Source organism: Benincasa hispida, chromosome 7 (assembly GCF_009727055.1).
Source record: "Benincasa hispida cultivar B227 chromosome 7, ASM972705v1, whole genome shotgun sequence".
NCBI classification, from domain to species: Eukaryota; Viridiplantae; Streptophyta; class Magnoliopsida; order Cucurbitales; family Cucurbitaceae; genus Benincasa; species Benincasa hispida.
Window position 1 is genome coordinate 3,361,392 of NC_052355.1, and position 23,985 is coordinate 3,385,376.

General features: G+C 28.3%; 1 protein-coding gene across 1 annotated transcript; it reads left to right on the forward strand.

The window, feature by feature from the left end:
- Positions 1 to 15,823: 15,823 nt before the first annotated feature.
- LOC120081949 (NADPH-dependent pterin aldehyde reductase-like) lies at positions 15,824 to 22,402 on the forward strand. The gene is made up of 5 exons (XM_039037138.1): positions 15,824 to 16,028; positions 17,018 to 17,087; positions 17,361 to 17,554; positions 18,496 to 18,668; positions 22,222 to 22,402. Exons 1-5 carry the CDS (start codon positions 15,825 to 15,827, stop codon positions 22,313 to 22,315), a joined length of 735 nt encoding a protein of 244 aa, XP_038893066.1. The 5' UTR covers position 15,824; the 3' UTR covers positions 22,316 to 22,402.
- The last annotated feature ends 1,583 nt before the right edge of the window (positions 22,403 to 23,985 follow it).

Here is a 23,985-nt window from a genome sequence, read left to right on the forward strand (position 1 = left end):
ATCTCAATCTTGATTCGTAGATATTCTTGATAGGGTAAAATCCATATGATATGAATAGATCTACGAAAGAGGCATCCATGTGTAGATAAGAAGATGCATATCTTCAAAGTAAGACTCGTGGTAGAGGGTGAAACCTATTGAGAGAAATTAGATTGTGGGTCAATTTTCTCACTTGTTGCCATAATGGAGTTTTTTAGCATTATTTAATTCATTGTTGCATATGAGATATGTAAAATAAATGGTTAGATTATTTTATGAAAATAATTTAGAGGATACATCTACAAAAACTAACAGAGTAGTTTAGCTTTCAAAGATCAAATGCAAAGAGTTTGCAAAATTATATATGTTCATTTGAGAAATGTATTGAACAAATTAGATCTTTGAATAAAAGGTTTGATAAGAGTTATCATAACCTATGACTTTGAACAAAATATTAATGTTCTTGTATAGACAATATATTCATTAATTGTCAAGTGGATATTTCTCATGTTTTGTGTGAATGGCAGATTACTCATTGTGAATGATGTAATACAACATACAAATTTGACTACCTAACCAATTAGGGACATAATGTTAATTGAGTCTCAAACATTTTACATTTACAAAATGTTTGTCAATTATTCAACCCACAACCTCAAAAGAATGATAATGTATCATTCTAATGTGAAGTGAAGTCTAAGGAACAATATCCTAAGTCACTTTCAATGTTGAGGACAAATGATTATTAATCATCTCTTAGTAGAGGAAAATTAATGCATAAATGTGACTTACCATAGAATTGGTTAATTATATAGGTTATACCAATGGTGTGACGATTGAGTACAAAATCAAGAACTTTCTCAGAGTATCTATGGATAATGAGAAATTTTGTATATAGTGTTAAGATATGATCTTTTCACAAGATACAATAAGTCTTACAGAGATTTAGAGAAATCTATGGTAAGATTAATTTTATCCTAAGTGGTGGAGATTGATACATAAGACATTTGTTTTTGTTTAAGAAGCAAAACTTTGTGTAACCATAAAATATCCTTAAATATCTAAAAGTGTTTAGTTCTAAGTTAGTCTATCACACTTTTATGAGATAATAATGGTGCAAAGACTAAGATTAAAGGATAGTAGTAAACACCACTGTCTAGGGTAAAACATATTGAAAGAAATTATCTTATTAGTGACCAAGTTGACTATGAATGACATATTGTTTGATTTATATAAAAAGACTCTCTAGGCTAAAGTGTATGAGAGGATCATCTGGACGATCTAGGATTATGAGACATGTCTCTTCTTCGCTAGGGCAATTGGCATAATATGTTGGGTATAGAGTATGCCCTAGGATATATGCCTCATAGGCTATGACACACCAGCTTTAGTATAAGTGGGAGATTGTTGGGACTTACGCCCTAAAGCCTCATAATTTATTAGTTGATTAATTTAATTAATAATTATTCAATATTAATTTATCCATTAATAGAAAAAATCTGAAATTATTGCATGAAATCTGGAACATTTATGTAGTTGACATACAGGTGGATTATGTTCGAGAAATAATCTAAAGGTCTATAAGGTTGGTGCCTTATTCCGGTGATACTATAAATACAACCCACTTTGTAATAGTTGAAAATAGTTTGATTCAGACCATTCATATAGAGACATGTGAGTGGGAGTATCCTCCAGATCGCGAAATATTTAATCTCTTTTTTGTAATAAGATAATTGATGAGATTAATATTTCATAGAATGATCATGTGCGACTCGATTATAATTCCAAGTAATTTATAAACTCTTGTCTATGAAGTTAGTCCTTGTACTTGCACAGGTGAGAGTGGCCCGAGTTGCCAACATAATAAGACTACCATTTTAGGGACTTGACTAAATAGGAAGTTGAAACATAACTTCACAAGATGGACTTCACTTATTCTCGCATAGGGTAAGTAGATGAGTAGTTCCCTTAAGTGCTGATTTCGAGTCTTGAACAAGGGGCTTCACCCTCTCACTGGCCCGAGAGGGACTTAGTTTATGGTTGGACCATAAACAAATTATTCATCAGAGGAATCAGTGGTACTTAAGGAAAAGAGGTGATTGTAGAGGTAAAAGGTGAAGAGATTGGAATTCCTCGTAGTGGAAGCAATTGGATGCCATTGTCTCTAAATTTTTTTTTATAAAACATACAACATAACTTAGAGCAAAGGAAACACAAGGATAAACATAATTAATCTAAGCATGCTTGTACTGTGATGAAAATAGAGAAGAGGGGAAAGGGATATCACATACCCTTGAAGTACCATCTTCTCGCTTCGTCTCCACAACACTTCTTCTTCTCCCGATCTCACAAACCTAGCCTCACCAACACAACAACAAGGAAGAGGACATCACCACAGACCTTCCTTTTTATTCTTGAGGATGAGAATTATTAGAGAGTTGTGGGCTTCTAGTTCTTAATTTTGTGTAAAGGAAGAGGTTGAGAGCTTGAGAGAAAACACATAGAGATTAATTAGGGAGAAAAAGATGTTCTAAGCACCAACATTTCACGTATTGAGAGGTTGATGAGGTTGAGGGAGTTATCAAAATAACTCCCTCCCTCTTTTATTTAAAGAATATAAAATTCAAATAATTTGAATTTTAAGATATATATATATATAAAACTAACTTTATATATATAATTATTAAACTATATGTTATACCATATATAATATATAACCTATAATTTATATTATATCGCATATAATATAACCTATGGTTTTTATACATAAATCACATAAATCAATATTTGAATCACATGCAAATAACAATCTCTCTAATCAAACTCTATAGTTTTAATATGAATCATATTCACATTAATTTAACATATAGTTTTTATATGAATCATATTCATATTTTTTAAGTTTTGAATCATATTCAAATATTTATTTCTCTCGTAGAACTATATAAATTTAATATGAATCAAATTCATATTAATTTTAGCATATAGTTTGTATATGAATCATATTCATATAAATAATATTTTAATCATATTCAAATATTTAGTTCTCTCACAAAATTATATAATGTATCAACATACATTATACTTTATAATGTATTAACATACATTATCTAATTATATCTTATACAATTAATTTTCTTTAATTAATTTAAACAATTTAAATTAAACCAAAATTAATTTTATTTTCATTGGTCCTTATTAAGCTAACAAGAGACCTTATGGATCTATAGATTGAAGCTACAATGATACTTGATTAATTAATTAAACTCTTTAATTAAATTAATCAACATTCATTAACTGTCGGTCACTCCACTAAAGACCGACAGCTGCACTCTTCACACTATAGATATATTTCTGTATCCATTAGATATAACCAATCAACAATGCATTGATCCTTCAAAAATTTCTTGTATAGCTCAATCAAATTACCATTTTACCTATAAATGAACCCTTCTCGGGCCAGAAGATGGTGAGGTGCCTCATAGTTCCAGCCCAGGAATCAGTCCTTAAGAGAGCAATTTATCTACTTACCCTAACAATAGAGAATGGGTAAATTCCTTCTTGTGTAGTTATGTTCCCAATTCCCCAATCAAATGAATCCCCAAAATGGTAGGCTTATCGAGTCGGTGAATCTAGCCATTCTCACACATACAAATCAAAGGACCACCCTCATATGCAGGAGTTCACAACTCACTCAGGATTCAAGTCAAGTCACCTATGGTCATCCTAGTGAAATGTAAGTCTCTTCTAACAGCAACGTTATAAACAGAGACTATATATTTTGTGGTCTGGTCTTATAAAAACTCTTTGTATAGGATACCCCGACTCACATGTCTCTATATGAATGATTAGGATCATATCATTTGTAGTACTTTATAACAATTGTAACAACTACAATGCAAGTCCTATCAGTAGTGTTACCAAGATAAGGCACCCAACTTTATCCATATACTACAAACCATTTATATTATCACTTAAACATGATCCACCTGTATGTCTCCACATACATGTTTAAGTCACATCATATAGTCTTGGATATTTGTTTAATGGATTATTGCATTATAAACTAATCAACCATTGATTCAAGTAACATATAACTACGAGACTTTAGGACATACATCCCAACAAAAGGGACATTTGACCCATCTATAATATGAATAATTCTTGAGGGATCATCTTGCTTATATTGATTACATCTATGGACACAACTTGTCCTACAGTACATAAAAGTTCAACTATGGGTCTATAGTGGTTTGTCCCATAGTTAATGAATGAAGGTTAATTTAATTAAAGAGTTTAGTTAATTAATCTTGGATCATTAGAGCTTATAATCTGTAGATCTATAAGGTCTCTTGCTAGCTCACCATGGACTAACAAGAATCAAATATGTTAAAAGAAAATTGGGAATGTTCAAAGTTATGACGAAAAATATTAATTGTATTGGATTCAATTAATTACTTGATTTATTATAAAGTTTATTTGAATATGATTCAAATTATAACTTTATAATATGGAGAATTTAATTATTTATTTGGATGACATTCATATAAATAAATAAATTATTTAATTTCAATAAGATTCGAATTAAAAAGATAATGGGAGAATAAATTTATTTGAATATGATTCAAATTATAACTTTATAATATGGAGAATTTAATTATTTATTTGGATGACATTCATATAAATAAATAAATTATTTAATTTCAATAAGATTCGAATTAAAAAGATAATGGGAGAATAAATTTATTTGAATATGATTCAAATAATTAATTAATTAATTTGAATGATATTCAAATTAAAGAGAAGTTGCATAAGATAAATATTTAAATATGATTTAAATATTTAAAATTTTTGAATATGAGATATTAATGGAAATTTTTTTAGATATTATTGAATATTTAATTTAAAATATCTATAGAGCGATTCTTCTTATAGGATTAGAAATGACTCTGTAGAAGTCTATAAATAGGGCCCTAGAGAGCTCTTATGGAATAAAGTTGTACACTCTCTATAACATAATTTCTACAGTCATTCTACAGAGATTTCTCTCCCAAGAAAATTCTTCAAATTTTTAGAGAATGGTTCTCTAAAAATTCTTCTTCCATATTCCCCCTCATCATTCAAGAGTGGTTTCTACAAGCCAGATTCATGCCAGAGTCATAACAAGGAACCCTTCGTGGAAAAAGAAGATTTCTAGGAGAAGACCACTAGTTCAGGTGGAGATTTTACTGCAATTATGGATTGGCAAAGGTATGTTACTTAACCTTTTTATTGATTATTTGTTTTTTAATTCGTTCAAGAAATGAAAGAACACGATCACACGCTTCCGCCAGGATTCACTTCCCTTAAGTAGGACCAAAAATAGATTGTTCATTAGAGGGATCAATTGTACTTAAGGAGTAAGAGGTAATTACAGAGGTAAAATGATAATTTGATCCAGTAATTATGAACAACTGATAAAGGATCAACTTACTTTTAATGGTTAAATCCATGGACGCAATATATTCTATAGTGCAAAGAGTACAAACATGGGTCTTTAGTGGAGTGATCTACGGTTAATGAATGTTGATTAATGTAATTATAAGTGTATATATCATTTACATTCAGGATGGAAATAGAAAGATGCTTGAGTTCAAGTTGGTGTAATGATACCGACAACTTCATTAGAAAAAAGCTAGGTGTGGTGAAACTGATGATGGGACTTTATGAAGTATTTAAACTCAAAAAGACAATTATTTATAGTCAGTAAGTAACATGAAGGTTTTAGAGTCTTGTACTTATTATAGTTACCAATTTTGTTTATTTGTGTAAGTTGACTATAGCTTGTGGGGAGACGAATAATTATATTACTTTTGTTCAAGTGAATTAGCTAATTGTTATGTTTGTTGAAAGTTGTATGTACAAATACTTTATTACTTTTATTATATCCATATGAATATTTGTTAGTCAACCTTCTCCGACGTTGATCGGTACCCCTATAATGTCAGCTTCGTTTCGTACTAGTTATAACAAGTTTATATATTAAATTGAATATTTTTTAATTAATGAAATATTTTTATCGACGCTTACATATGTTGCAGAAGATACTTACAATGACCACTGATCCACATTTAGTAACAATCTTATATGTTGGTAAAACTTAACTTTTAGAGACGAATTTTCAACGTCACTATATAACAAAAATGGCAACACACGTGTGTTTCTAAAAGTATATTTTTATTAATTCATTAGCATCAGTAAAAGTCATGTTCTAGTGATGAGCAATGAGTATGTCACTAAAACTTTCGACTGCATAGCTACTGCGACATTCACAGCGACACACCTCTACACGTTGCTAATACTTTTGGCGGTGTTTTTTTGCTTTTAGCAACACGTTTTACTTGCCACTGAAAGCTTTTTTTTTTCTTGTGGTGTTAGTTAATCTCGGTTCATTGAAGCTTTTAATCTGTAGGTCTCTTAGGTTCTCCTGGTAGCTCACAACGAGTAAACAAGGATCAAGAGTTTGGAGAAAAATTGAATTATTCAAATTAAATGAAGAAATAATATTAGTTGTATATGATACAATTAGTATAACGTATATAGAAACATTATAACATAAAATTAATATTGAATAAGATTCAAAATTAAACTTTATAATAAACGAAGATTTATTGTATTTGGATATGATTCAAATATTTATTAAAATGAATTGTATTCATATTAAAACGTTAAAATTTAATATGAATGAAATTCATACTAAAATTATAGGTTATGAGTACAGGTGTCCACAGGGCGGGGTGAAGATGGTGAAGCCTTCCCCATCCTCATCTGTTCTCCTATTCCATTTCTCGTCCCCGCAAAATTCCCTGCAAGGAATAAGATGAGGATTTCCTGTGGGAAAAATTCTCTACCTTTATTTTTCTGAAAATTTTTTATTTTAATTAAATATATGTGTGTGTGTGTGTTTTAACAATTCCTTAAACCTTTCGAACACAATAATACACATGCAATTTGAAAAGATCTAATTAAAATCCTACATTCTCATCATTTCTAAAATTTAAGATTTAACAACTAGAACATCCTATCTTAAATATTACATCTAAGAAATTAAAGTAATAACGTCTTAAATTTAAATAATTAAAATATCCATGATTATTCTAACAATATATATATATATATATGATGGAACGAACACATGTGCAGCGGAAGAAAAATAGATCTAAAGTACTCTAATTAGATTAATTATAAAGATAAGCATGCATGCAATAAAACAAGTAAAAGGGGGAAAAGAATACAATCTTTGTAGTCTTTGAATCTTCTCCAAATCAGCTCCAATCTCCTCATATATGGTTCGTAGACAATCATGAGAGTCTTGCCGACTATTCTACTGCCTTAGAACGGGATAGTGGAATCCGATGAGTGACTTATTTTGTGAGGAAAAAAAGCCAAAGATTCTAGAGAAAAAGAGATGAGATTATTACATAATCTTATCAAAACCCACTATGGCCAAAAGTTCTTCAAAAACATTAAACACTCCCTTTTGAAGACCATTACATGCAAACAAGCAACTTTGAGTTTTATGAGAATTTGACACTTAAAGATCCACTAACTCAAAGTAGAATTTAGTGGGACAAGTGTCTTCAAATGAAGAAAACACTTAGCCATGCAAAAGTTGGCATTTCTCACTCACAAATGTTAGATCTTTCTACTAACTTGGTCAAAGTTTGACTTTTAAAGTCCAAAGTCAACAAATTTGACTTTTTTACTTTCAAAAGTCAAAAGTCAACAATTTAACTTTTAATACAATTTTGAAAATTTTCATTTAATTTCAAAATTAATTATAATAATCAATTTTAAAATTAAATTAATATCAAATAATTAATTAAACAATTTAGTTAATTCAATTTAATATCAAATCCAACAAAAATCTCAATTAATATGAATCCCTATTCATAATCTTGATATTTAAATCTTATTTAAATATCTCCTAATTTTTCTCTCTTTATGTTTAACTCACAAATAAACATTAGGTTAAATATATCGTATATATTTAACTCTTTGCTCCAAAAACCGAATTTGAACACTTTAAATTCGTTCGTCACACTGTTCTAAGGTTTAGTCCGATATGAGCTAGTAGAAGGACCTCATGAACCTATAGATCATGGGCTCCAACGATCTACGATTAACCGACTAATCTCTTTAACCTAATTAATCACCATTCGTTAACTACCGGGTTACTCCACTAAAGGCCAGTAGTTGCACTCCCCTCACTGTAGATATATTATGTCCACATGATATAATCATGATTAGTAAGTTAACCCTTCACAGGTTCTTCGTAATAACGGTTCGGTCAAAAGCTGTTTTACCCCCGAGATTACATCTTGCTCCTTAAGTCTCACTAATTCTCTAATGAACAATTGGTTTGTGATCCAATCATTAAATCGAGTCCCTCTTGGGCCAATGAGAGGGTGGGGCCTCTTGTTCAAGATCTGGAGTCAGCGCTTAAAGGAAGAACCTCTCTACTATCCCTAAAAGCGGCTAGGAGTGAATTTCGTCTTGTACCCTATGTGCCCAGCTATCTACCCGGTCTTACCCATGAAATTGGAGGCTTTATTGAGCCGGTGTTGTTGAGCCAACCCTCACCCATGAAAATCTAAGGATAATCCCGAATAGGAGTTCATAGTTAGCTCAGGATTAAGGTCAAGTTACCTAGGTCATTGATTTGAAATAGTCGGTCTTAAATAGTAAACAGCATTATAAAGTAAGAGTGACTTAATTCTTGGTCCGATCTTATGCAAACTCATTATATAGGACACCCCCACTTCTCATGTCAATCAATGAACAAATCACTTCATTTGTAGCACGTTACAAAAAATTGTAACAAGTACAGAGTGGGCCGCATCCGATAGTGTTACCTGAATAAGGTACCTAACCTTTCGTATACTATAGATCATTTTGGTTATTTACTGAACTTGATCTATTCTTATGTCGCCACATAAAGTTCATGTATTCATATAATAGTCATGGATCTTTAGTTTATTAGATTTAGACTTTACAAGTGCAATCACATATTCAATAACAGTTTTATTGAATAAACGTCAATATCATCTTTATTGATAATAGAATATGTTTAACATTATAAATTGCGAGTTTTAAGACATACAACCCAACAATATACATACATGCATACATACATATATATATATAAAAAAAAAAATTTATAGTTTATATACAAAAGTCAAGGTAGGGCGGGGATACGGGATGGGGCTAGGGTCGGGGTCGGGGAAAAAAAAGTTCCCCCTTCCCCCCCATTCCTCGTATATTTGGGGTGGGTCCCCACGGGGCCCCAACCCCACTGATTTTTTTTACATCTTTTAGTTATGAAGAGAGAGATGCAATTGAATATGATTTGAATTTACAATTAATTAAATATGATATATTTAATTAAAAATCAGTTAATTATTTAATTTGTTTGATTAATTAATTAATAATTAATTTAAATTAATTAAGGGAGTGGGAGAAGGAAGTGGGATAACTTCCCACTTCACGTTAAAATGCAAAAAGGGGTTTTGCATTTTGATTAAGGATGTATGATTTGACCATTCTGTGGAAGAAGTTTTTTACTTTACTCCCCATTCATCTCTCTCGGAAGGTTTTTTGCAAAGAAATTGTTTTCTCTTTAAAAATTCTACTCCACAATCAAAATTCTTTGTCTCTTTCATGAGCGATTCCCACAAACTATTCCTTGCCAACATAATAACAGGAAAAACCCTATGGTAGTGTCACAATATTGTTCTTGGAAGATTGATTGCAAAGGATGAAAAATTTCTATAAAGACTTGAAGAAGATTTGAAGAAATGTTCTTCAAAAGTGAGTTCTTCTTTCCTGTAGAAATTATTTAATGCTTAACTTATTGCATATTGATGTATGTTTCTTTTTTTTTTTGTCGTAATTTTAAAACAAAATCGAAGCAAAGCGATCACTCACTTCTATTGGGGATTCAATTCCTTCACACTAAACCCTGACATTAAACAAATAAAGTATGAAATAAGTATATCAATGATAGATTTGTATCATTGTCTATCAGTAGTAGAAATATAATTAGTGATAGATTTATATCATTGTCTATCAGTGATAAAAGGTAATAAAAGTCTACCTTTTTTATGATATATGTGATATAGAGTGGTAGAAGCCCATTACTAATATTCTTATTCATTCTATCACTTCTATTGTTGATAGACTTTTATTCGCTACTTGAAGTCTATCAGTGATAACAGTCAATAGAGTTGGAAAAAAAAATAACGATAGTTTTCAATTTTTTACTTGAAGTCTATTAGCTGATAGAATAGAGAAAAAAAAAAGAACAGTAATAGATTTCTATATACATCTATCAGAGTTTATCAAAGTTTAACAAACATAAAATTTATGTAGTATATTAGAGTCAGCCAATAAAAGGGTATATCAATCATTTATTTATAATTCTATCAACGACATACTTTGATATACGTCTATCAAAGTATAATTCAATTTAATCCAAATCACTTAACCAAGATGAAATCCAAAATTAAATTTTGGTTGACCGAAATTAACTTCTTTTGAAAACGCATTATCAAGGTCGCTACATGTAAAGACAAACAATAAATTTATAACTAAATACAAACGTTAAACAAAATAAAATATCAAATAAATATGTCAATGATAGACTCTTCTATCATTATCTATTAAATCAATGATAGATAGTAATAAATGTATATCAATGTCTATCTAAAAAATTTTGGGCTTTGAACTTTTTTCTACGCCTTCGATGAGCTTTTTACACATTTTCTATGGGCTGAAGGTAAATTTTGCTATACTTTCAGTTATTTTTAATTGTTCCTATGTTTGCAATATTTTAGCCTCATTTTAGTATATATGCAAGGAACCCTTAATTTAATCGATTAAATATTAAATTATAATTAATATGGTATTCATTATGTATATTAATGGGTTGTTTTTAATAATAAATTGCTCACTTTTGAAATATTTATAAGTAAATCTATTATTTGATTGTTAATTAATTGATTTTTAACAATATATTGAATGGTATTTATTAGTTAATTAATTAAGCTATTAAATTATGTAAGATTGTAATGCTTTAACTCCAAAAATTAAATACAAACATAATTTTTTATCATAAAATTTTAAAAATATTTACCATGTACAACCAAACACAGTTCTTTCTTTTTATCCATAAATATGTTCAGATATCATTTATTACCAAGCATCTATAAGACTAAACCAAATAACTCCTAAATTTTTTAAAACAGCTTCAATTCTTTTTCCATTTAGAAACCCAAATTCAACCACAGGTGCACACACAACTCTAAACCATAAACAATTTTACCTTCACATGCTTTCCCTCGAAACAATTTTCGACTTAAAAATAGGGTTCTTTGACGGCTGAAAAAAAAAAAAATCAAATCTCGTGGTAACAAGGTTTTTGAAATTTAAACTTATTTTCTTTTCATTTGTTACAATGATTTTCATTTTTCTTAAATACAATAATTGAATATTTAGTCAAATTCTAAAAATAAAACAAGCTTTTAAAAACTTTTTCTTTTTAATTTTCAAATTTTGGATTGGTTTTTTAAGACCATTGGCAAAAAAGTAGATAACAAATGATTAAATTTGGAGGCAGAAATAATCGATAAACTTAATTTTCAAAAATAAAAAATAAAAGATATTAAATAATTACGAAACCGGCCTAAATAATTCGCTTAAAAAAGAAAAAAAAAAAAAGAAATCACCGGTTGAAAGAATAAAAAAACATACTAAAAATAATCAAATCACTACTTTTCTTGCTTAAAACTACTTTTGGATAAATATAAAAACATCAAACATTCTTTTTAAACAAGACACGTTTTATTGTACACAGATTATAAAATATTGGTGTCAATAAAAATTTAAAGGTCCTAGTTTTACCAAAATTTTAATAAAATATTGATCTTGATAAATGTTGCTGGAAAAATTATAAAAGCAAAATATTTAAAATATAAATTTAAATTAGTAAATAAATATTTTATGATTTTAAAAAAATTAAAATGTTTATTATTTATATTATATTTACCTCAATGACATTTTGTTTTATAATTTTTGTGTTTTGTAGATATTTCTACGATATAATAAAAATATCGATTCACCCCTCCTGTCGATGTTGAGACCCTAAAAATGTGAAAATATCGATAGAAATATTGACATATTGATGAAAATTTAATGATATGTGTAATGCTCTAGGCTTGAGTTTCAAATCAAGATTCAGAATTCAAATGGGCATCTAATAACTCCGACATTCTTCTTCATCCCCTACAACCTTGCAAGACCATCCTTGCTCGTCTTGAACTGCTTCCAAGGAAGACTATTCCCATAAACTAATATGAGTCATTTCAACATGCATTGTCCTCATTCACATGCTTCCTAGGAAAGTTTTCAATAGATCAACCAACATAGGATTTCTCCAAGGAAGCACACTTAACTTTGGAGTTTCTATGATTGAGTCACATAAAAGAAAAAATGCACCTTCATTTTATATATAGTAACTTTCAATTCTTTTAAGCTTTTCTTAACCATACTTTCATATCCTCATAATCACTCGTACTTATATGTGATCTTGGTTCATTCATGTACCATTTTTAAACTCGGAACATTACATTTTCACCAACTTCTACTTGTTTTGTTCTCGAATCACATCTTATTGAGCGAGGTTCCTCTCGGATGCCATTTGTAACATCCAAGACACAAGATTTGGAATCAAGATTCAACACGTGATTACCCTGATGTTCCTCTGCATCCCTCTCGACCTAGCCATATTAACTACTTGCCTTGAACTGCTTCCAATAATGAAGACTATTCCTGTAAATCAACACAGATTCTTCAATATATAATTAAAATAAACTTAGAATCATTAAACTTGAAAACTTTTTATTTTAAAAACAAGACTTAAAGGTTGTTTCATGAATATATATATTAAATATTTGGGATTTAAACATGCAAGATAATTAATGTTTGAAAGTTAAATATATATGTGTTTGATTTACCAATTTTATATATAGAAAATGAAATTAAAATAATAATTAATATAGTCACAAATTAAATTTAGAAATGATTTGATATATTGTTATCATAATTAATTATTTATTCAATTAAAATATTTTTTTTATATTTTTATATTAGTCATTAATTAAACTTAATTCAATTATTCAAATTAATTACTACGAGTTATTATACTAATATAAATTAATTATAGTATTAATGATGCATAATAAATTGTTATGTTAAATAGTTAAAATGACCCACAATATTAATAATAAATATATTAGTTAAAAATTATTAGGTTTAAAGACTATATTTATATTTATTAAATAATTAAAATTAATAAAAATGATGAATTGATATTAATTTATTAATTAATTATGCTATATTTTTTTTTTCTCTGTCAAGTATATAAATCACACTTATATGTAGGATATTAGATAATCCATGTCCGAGTTTTACAATTTTTTGGATAATAATATGGGTTGTTTTCGTATATAGGAAAATGAATAAAAATATTTATAAATATAACAAAATTTTACAGTCTATCTACAATAGACGATGATAGACTACTATCTGTGAGTCCATCTATGTCATGAAAGACACAAATAGTAATCTATCGCGGTTTATCACAAATAGACTGTGATATTTTGCTATTATTTGTAAATATTTTTAATAGTTTTGTCATTCAAAATAATTGTCCTAATAATATTATGGATTTTGAAAAGTAAAATCCTTGTAAAATAAATAAAGATATCACATGTTTGTCTGAAATCTTGTGACAACTTATGTAACAAAGAGGAGGACCTAAAGGATTTTTATAAACATTAAATGAATAAAGATTTGTTACTATCAATGATTTCCTTTTGTATGAATGATCCAATCTAACATTTACCTACCCCGCATTCGTGTTGCCTTCTTCCTTCACTCCCTCACTTGGGCTTTTTCCTTCTTCCCCTTCCTCTCTCGCTCACACTTTTGGCCACCGTCTGATTGTTTATCAGTACCTGCATCAATCATTGTTACTATCAATGATTGACTGTTCATCACCCGCTCCTTTTGATATCTTGCACTTGTTCTTCTACCCACACATTCCACAATTTAATTTATTGTGAGTGCGATGATTTGCACTGCTTCAAGTGTTTGAAGAGGAGAAATAGTAACATGAGTGTGAGGAGATGAGGGAGGGGATAGAGAAAGTAGCTAGTAGGATCTAAGTGGTATATGTGATGTATGCAAAAGGTCGGTATTGATTGTTTTCAAAATTTGGGTCATTCGATATTAGTATAATGTAATTGGGATACCGTGAAAAAAAAAGCTATTTTTTGACATATTATTAAAATGCAACTAAACTAATGTAAAAACTGTAAAAACATTTTCATTTTATGTAGAAATTAAGCAAAACTATAATTTATTAAATTGCATTTGGAAGAGTAGCAATCAATAATGGAAACATTTTGTTAAAAAGAAAAGAGTTCAACTTAAACATTAAAACAGGATGTCCCAAATTATTTTATTTTAAAAAAAAATCAAAGATGAAAAATTTATGGAAAGTTAAAACGTTTCTATCTAAACTATATCAATTAAAACCTAACGCCATAGTAGGAAAAACTTTGACGAGAAAAATAAAGAAAATGGGGCAAACCACTTCAAACTTTTCTATTCTAATCAATAAAGAACGAAAAAAAAAAAAAGAGAAACAAAAAACCCAAAATGACTTTGGAAGAAAAGTTCAATTTTCTCTTTGGTTTATGTGGTTACAACAATTAATGATGAAATTAGGTGTATCTATCACAAAACGTCACAAGTCACAAAAAATATTGTAGATAGATGACTATCAACTTCTTAGTGAACACAATAAAACAAAGTAAAAAGACAGACATAGAAATTGGTAATCCAGTTTGATGCAATATCACCTGTGTCTGGGGGTTGTATATGCCCTAAGGAAAGAGAGACTTTACTAATATAAAGTTAGTTATAACATAGTATTTATATGTTAGAATAACTTCTACAGAGATTCACGCACAACTTATCCTTCAATATATTATAACTTAGACTCTTCCTAAATGTGAGACTCCCTCTTAAGTATTGTCACAATCTTTCCTTGTCTCGTAAGAAGAGCATTTAATAGAGATAGCTTAGACTCCACCTATGTGTAAGAATCTCTCTCACTAAACCTTAACTTCACATCGAGATAATCTAGAGAACATCTCAAGACAAAAATACAGGAAGCTTCTCGAAACTCATACACCTCGTAAGTTATTAAGATTGCAGCTTAGTCTAAGTGACTAGCAAAACCTCATACACTAAGGTAGAATACACAAAATAAATTTATTTTGGTAAGAAAATAAATATGGAGCAAAATTTTTTTCTACCACATGAAGGAAACAAGCCAAACAAAAGGCACTGCAAATGTAAACGAGGAAAATATTTTCTGACAGATTCTGCAGAAGACAGAATAACATGATTGACACAAGTATGGACAAGATGTAGAACATAACGACCAACATCTTGCCTATAAGAAAAATATAGTACTCAGTATCACAAAAGATGCATTAGGACTTAAAAAAATTTATTAGGTATGAATTAAGTGTATAGTCGGGAGTGATTTTGAAATTATTAAAATCACTTTTGTCATTTAAAATAACTCTGAAACATCCATTTAATTACTCAAAATTAATTAAATATTTAATTTTATACTTTAAATACAATATCATTGAAATGTGATTTTGAAAATGACTATGTGGTATGTATATATAATTGAATTGAAATATGAGGTTGGAATGGGGAACGAATTAATGAGAGGTGGAGTAGGAGAGGGGATGAAGAAGGTTTTAATAACGGGAGTGAGTAAAGGGTTGGGAAGAGCATTGGCAATAGAAATGGCAAAGCTTGGTCACATTATTATTGGTTGCTCTCGTACGCAAAACGACCTCCATTTACTTGAACAACACCTCCGCAACATCTCTCCCCACAACCATTTTCTCCTCAACATCGATGTGGTATATTCAATTAAACCATTCTTTTCTCTTTCTTTTTCTTTTCTTTTTCTTTTTACGTATCATCCCTGCACGTCTTCCTTTATTGTAATAGACAAGGCTAATCTATGAATATGGTAGAGGACTGAAAGTGGCCGACAGCAGTGTAGAGCTAGTCGAACCCTTGGGACCTTCTTCAATCCCAGGATGTGATGAGTCGACATCGAGGTGCCAAACGACTCTGTCGATAAGAGCTTTTGGGAGTCATCAGCTTGTTATCCCTGACGTTCGAACAAGCGTGGCTGTAAAACGAAGTGGTTGTTTAATTTAATAGTCTCAATATGCACATTAGAGAAGGAGGGACTGTGAGGTGGGTTGGCGCTTCGGTCAAGAGAAAGGATAGCGTCCTACACTCTAATGAACGACAGTTCTCCGCCTTACTTTACTATATTTAGAATAGTGATCAATCCCTCGGGAGCGAGATAATTCCATCTTGACAAGAGAACTTGGTCCCGGAGATCGACTAATTCTTTGATTCTAGTTAGTAAGAGGGATCGTCGAACTAAGAAATAGATTGACGAATCTAAACTATCATATCAAAGATGAACCAAATTCTAAAACCATTTATACTTAGTTGTACCCATTTCCATGCATCCCATTTCAATCAAAAAGGAGAAATAATATATATTTATTTTGTTTAGTTTATCATATAGTAACTTGTGATTAGGTAGAGCTGGGAATGCACTATGTTTTTTATGTTGAAAACAATGAAAACTAACCGTTTGTTTATGTTACAAAGCACCCACCAATACCAATATGACATTTTGTTTAGAGTCTATCCGTGATTAGCAATCGCGTGTTGACGTCCATCGCAAATTGACGAGACCCGAGTGCATTGTAGTGTTTATGAAAATACGAATTCTTGTGTTCTTAATGACTTTTCTTGAAGGTGAAAGAATTGTGCTCGATCTTTCATTTGACCTCTAAAATATATTATAGTTGTGGTTTTGTAGAGTTGCAACGACAGTGTTAAGGAGATGGCACGAATTGTTGTAGACAAAATAGGAGTTCCTGATATAATTGGTATTTAATTATTGCTTTATAATACATCAAATTTGCTCCTAATTCTCTTTTTCAATTCTATTGAAAATATTTTTTAGTATAGTAAATATCGTTGTCTATCAATGATGGACCATGATAGACATCTATTATTGACACTGATAGATGTTGATAGACATGGATAGATGTCTATCGTGTTCTATCACTAATAGACAGCGACATTACCATACATATAAATAAATAGACCCATTTTCCTTTATTTGAAAACAAAACTTAAAATTTTATACGTTTTGATAGTAAATAACGCGGGTGTGATTAATAAGCAAGGAAAGATTTGGGAGATTCCTAAAGAAGAGTTTGACAATGTAATTGACATAAATATAAAGGGGACAACAAATGTGTTACGCCATTTTATTCCACTCATGACTCCTAAGAACCAAGGCATCATTGTTAACATGTCAGCTATCATGGCAAGAATTGGAGTTCCTATGGTACGTCTCACCAAATTAGTTTAAATGAAAAATTACTTCTTTTTTTTTTCTCTCTCCTGTGATGATATTATTTTAGATCTAAGTAATTCGATTTATTTAGTATTTAGATTTTAAAATGTTATACTTTTAGTCCTAAATTTTGTATTTTGTTTCAATTTAGTCCTCTATGTTTAAAGAATGTTATAATTTTATTTTGATATTTGAGTTTTATTTCAATTTTGTCTCTAAATTTTAAGATTTACACTTTTAACTTAGACTTTTAATTAAGTATACACTTTTCATTTTTAGTATTAATGTCTATTAATTAATTTTAAAAAATTAAAGTTATTTAAGTTTCACTATTTTTCCTCATTATTAAAATTTTAAAAAATGTGACTTCATAATTATTTCAATTTAATTAATAGACATTAAAGCCAATGATGAGAAGCAATCATTTTGTAGAAAATCAGGGATAAAGTGTAAATTAAACTTTAAATCTAAGGGTCAAATTGAAACAAAACTCAAATATTAAAGACAAAATTGTAACATTATGAAATATAGAGATTAAATTTGAATCAAACTTAAAATTAATTAACTTTCATTATTTTTCATCATCATTACAACTAAATTTAAAATTTGACCATATAATTATTTGAAATTAACTAATATACATTAACACTAACAATAAAAATTGAGTCTTTAGTAAAAAATTGTGGTTAAAAGTGTACATTTTGAAATCTAAAAACTAAATTGAAATAAATCTCAAATTGGAATGAAAGTCAAAATATAAAAACCAAAAGTGTAACGTTTTTAAATTTAATGACAAAATCGAAACAAGACGCAAAATTTAAAAGGTTAAAAATATATTTTTACCAAAGTTGAAATAAGTTTTTAATTTCAAATTAAACTTAAATGGTATGTCATCTTTAGTAAATTAATAATATTTATTATTTGAGATATAGGCATCTCCATATTGTAGCTCAAAATGGGCAATTGAAGGCTTAAGCAAATCAGTAGCCAAAGAGATGCCAGATGGAATGACGATTATAACCTTGGATCCTGGCATTGTAAATACACAAATGCTATTTTCTTTATTGGGCGATATTGCATCTCAATTCCAAACACCTGAAAAGTGGTATGATCAAGTCAATAAATACCATTTTTACTTTTAAATTTCTAACCTTTTTTTAATATACTTTTTATCCATATGTTTTAAAGGTAATTTTTAAATATAGGAAAATGAATTAAAATATTTATAAAATATAGTAAAATTTTAAAATTATCAATAATAGACGTTAATAGACACTGATAGACTTTTAGTGTCTATCAGCCACATTGATAAATACTCATAGAAGTCTTTCAGTGTCTATCAATATCTATCATTGATATTTCTAAAATTTTGCTATATTTTGTAAATATTTTCAACAGTTTTACCATTTGAAATAATTTTTCATGTTTTAAATTGTAAATATTAATAAAACTAGTTTTTAAAAAACTATTATTTCTTTTTTTATTTACACTTCAAAGAGTTGCAACCCATTATAAAAAATTGAGAGAAAATAAGTCTAATTTTTTTTAAAAAAAACACACAAATGTCTCGTTTGGTATCTATGTCGTTTTTTGTTTTTGATTTTTTATTTTTGGTTTTTGAAAATTAAGCTTACTTCCTCTCCATTTCTTATAATGATTTACATTTTTCTTAAGTATAATAATTGAATTTTTAGGTAATTTTTTTTAAAAAAACAAGTTTTTAAAAGCTGTTTTTTTTTTTTTTTAGCTTTCAAAATTTGGCTTAGTTTTTTAAACCACCGATAAAAAGTAGATAACAAATAAAGAAATTTGAAGGTGAAAGTGATATTCATAGATTTTATTTTTAAAAAGAAAAAAATCAAATAGTTATCAAACGGGACTTAAATAGTTATTAAATAATTATTTACATACTTTTTAGGATGGGATGTTATAATGTTTCCATAGTTATGGGAAGATAATTAAAACAAGGAAAACTGCTTATTTTTGTTCTTTCCATCTCCTAAATTAGTTATAAACAAAGTAGGAACACAGATTAAAATGCATGACCCTCTTGGTCCATGTTATATTCCTTAATTAATTCAGTTCAGCTATGCCCAAATTAACTAAATGAGTGAAATTTGATCCAAACATTATTCTTTTGAGGATAAAATTTAGAAAAAAAATGTAAAAAAAATGAGTTGTTTTAGAAAATAATACTTTTTAAATATATTTGTAGTGAGTAATTACATTTTAGGGTTAATAATTAATCGTATAATAATATTTTTTTAAAAAATCAAGTATAACAAAATCTATCATTGAGAATTCCTATTAGTGGATATAATGTATCACTAATAGTTTTTAAGAATTGGATCCAAATTTTATTATATCTATACATTTTTTTGTATTATGCTATATTTATTAATATTTTACCTTTGACGATTATATTTGCAATTATTTCTTTTAAATAATGTCGATTAAAACAATTCAGAATTGGTATAGAATTAGAGTGGAATTGCAAACTATTCACAAATGTATAGTAAGCTTTTTTTAATATATTTTTTTCTTTTAAAATTTTTGCCACGACTTTCGAATTGTTTATTTTCTAATATACTCATTTATTAGAGTAGAAATTTGATTTTCCTTCTAGTTAAGCGTCTCTTGAAAAAGGAAAAATTTGATTTTCCTTCTAGTTAAGCGTCTCTTAAAAAGGGAACATTGAATTTTTACATTTAAATTTCATCGTTATTCTTCAATATTAAAGTTTAGTTTATTTTAGCATATAAAGTCTGAAATTCCTAATTTAGTAATTTGAAACTTTATATAGGAAATTATCATAAATAGCACGTTTAAGTTTTTCACCATATAAAACTGGTACGTTTTTTAAAACTCGTAAGAATAGTTTTTCTCGATCAACCTTAGACGAGATCTGCCATTGAAATTTAGTAAAAAATCTAACTTTTGAACTTGTTGATTGTTTTGAGTTTTCTTGCTACATCTCACCTATTTGTTAAATTTAATCTTCCCAAATCTTATGGCAAATCAAATTTAATCTTCCTAAATCTTATGCCAAATCTTATATCTTTATTTCCTCTAAATTGGGTTATCTTTACTAAATATTATATCAAATTATTACCTAATTTTTCAAATCTTTAGCACAATTTCTGTTTTGACAATTATATGAAATTCCAAAATTCCAAATGGAATTTCTAATTATCAAAAAATATTTTCCAAATTGATTCAATATTTTTAAATTTTGGGAAACTCAAATGCGAAAATTGGGTAAGATTGGGATATATAAAAACTCGGTGTTAATCTTGTTCGAGATTCCACCGAGAAAGCTTAAATATATCGAATTTCGATGTTAATTATGCTCAGGATTTTACCGAGAAAGCCAAACTATATAGAATCTTGATGTTATTTTGAGGGGGATTAAAACCCAGATCCACGTAATTTTTTCAAATATATGCAGTCTCTCTAAATATTATACCGATTCTTATTTCTTCTCAAATTTCTTCTTGCAATATTTTTCAAATCATATATAAAAAGCATGTAAATCTTAATTCCAATTTATATTTGCACGAATTTTTAAATTGATTTCCTGATTATCTAAATAATTTGGCAATTATCTTTTCAAATTTCTCCAATATGTAATATTTGGTAGTGTGCTTTTACAAATTTGGAAAGATTTGGAAAGTTCATTTCAATTTTTTTACCCAAATCCTTGTGTGTGCCAAATGTAGCGAGACAAGTCCAAAAGAATTGATAATTTAGAAAAAAAATTAAAAATTTTAACTAAATTTTAGTATCGATCTCGCATGAGATAGTTCGATAAAAATTATTTGAACGAGTTTCAAAAAACGTGATAATTTTGTAAATTAGGAACTTAAAAGTATTATTTATGTCAATTTTCCCATAATCATTTTAGTTATGAAGCTTAGTAAATGAATACTTTGCTTCACAACAATTCCAGCTTTTCAAAATTTTGGAATCATGAAGACTAAAATTACAGACTTGAATTTTATTTAAACGTTATTCAATGTATATAAATTTTTAATAATTTTTTTTGACTGTAACTATTTATACCAAAATAATAATATATGGTCAAATAATCATCTGTGAAATATGATGATAGTAGCAATTTAACCCATAAACTTTCAATAACAAAAATTTGACTAGGTCAGATATATTTTGACTAGGCCGGATATAATTTGACTATGAAGAAAATAGAGAACTTTTTGACCTAGGGTATAATTTTTACCCTTTTAAAATTTTCATGGTTTAATTTTAGTAATTAAAAGTTTAGGGGTTAAATTATTACCACAATCATTTTTCAGGGATGATTTTCGCAATTTATCTTAATACTAACAACAATATATAGAACTGAGAATGTCAAAACAACTCAATATATTATTGCTTGCATATTGCAACATGAATATGATGTATAAGTTCTAGGGTAATTGCAATGAGCATTATTTTCAAAGAATTGCAAATGTAGCACAATTTATCAATGATAGATTTCTATCAACGATATGATTTATCATTGATGGACTTCACGAGCTGGATATAAATTCTGTTATATTAGTAAAATCTTTGATATTGTGTTATATTAACTATTCGTCTGATTGTCATATTTTTAATTGTCTCATTATTATAATAATTTATTTGATGAATTATGATAGGGCTAAGAAAGCAGCTCCGATGATCCTGAATCTTACAGGCATGGATAATGGTGCATCCCTGACGGTTGATGATCCTGGCGTTCTACCATTCTAATAACTTCGTAGGATCATTACGAAGTTTAATTAGATGTTTGTTTTTTAGTTTCTTTGATCTGTCTATTGTTTCTACTCTTATCGTTTTAATAGAAATTCTTTTTTTCTTCCATAATATTCTATCTTCTTAATTATTGTTTCTCCACATTTATTTTATAAAGTAACTTTCTACTTTTATAAAATCTCATGTATTTTATTTCAAAATATATTTATCAATACTACCAATAGAATTGTAATAATTTATATAGGTTTAAGAAATTGTAATTCACAATAGAAATTTAATAACATATTACTTGCTGGGTACTTGCAAGAATAGTAAAAAAAAAAAAAACCATTTTTAAATTTAAAAATTTAGCAACTGTATTTCAAAATTTTCAAATATAGCAAAAAAACCATTTTATTTTTTCAGCACATTATAATCCACTTATAATGGTTCAATCTATTATGTTAGTAACAATTTTGAATGGATGTTAATAAACTATTGGTACTTCAATGTTACACTTGAAATTGAATTTTGAACATGTATTGATATATAATTGAATACTTGAACAAATTTATCTTTAAGAAATAATTATATACTAATGATAAACAAATGTTTTATACTTGAAATTAGCTATAAGTTAATATTGACATAATATTAATACACAAATGGTATACTTCAAATTTTATTTAAAAGAAATGTTGATATATTATTGATAGACACTAATGGTATACTTGAAATTACTTTTTCTATGAGCATTGATACAATATTGATAAATTAATTTATACCTTAGATGAATTTTGAATAACTAACTATAACTACTAATGCATTAATTATATATATACTTTAAATTGAACTTTAAATTAGTATTGATATACTATTGATATACTTACACACTACTTCAAATTGATTTTAATCATGAGTGGTATAATATTGACACACAAAAAATGTATACCAAATGAATTTCAATGACTATTGATATAATTTTGATATATCTATGTTACAATTTAAATAAAATTTGAATAAGTGTTGATAAATTATCGATACATGATAAACTCAAAGTTTATCATCACCCATAAAGCCTTGTTAGTCAAATAATATTTATAAATCACGGAACAAATAATTTATATTAAGTGGTAGTACAAGCGACAAGTCTAGGGTCAAACCTCAGGGAAGCACGAAAAATTAGTTCCTTGAAGTGCATTTTTAGTTAAAGTGGTAAAATGGGGGGTCTGGTGTAGATTGAAATAGGAATTGCATAAAAAGCAATAAAATGCAAGTAAAAGATAGAAATGCAATTAAAGGGAACATCCTAGCTTAAGGGAATTGGAATTGTTCAATGTAATTTCGATTGTCGAATTGCTTAATGTAATTTTAGTTGCTTAACTATGTTTAGCCCAATCGATTGGACGTCCAACTAACGGTCCTAATTACCTAATTAGCTACACATGCTTAAATGAATCCATATTAAACATGATTATCCAACCGCATTAAGTTCTAGGGTGTACGCTTGGATGAATGCTTAATTTTCACCATCTAATTAAATACCTACTATGGTTTTCTCTAGGTTGATAAGAACAATATGATTCATTTTAGGCAACAAATTGCAAGTAGTTTGTCAAACAATCAAGAGAAAATATAATTGATTAAGCAAGATAAATAATATGTGTAATGCCCTAGGTTTAGTTTCA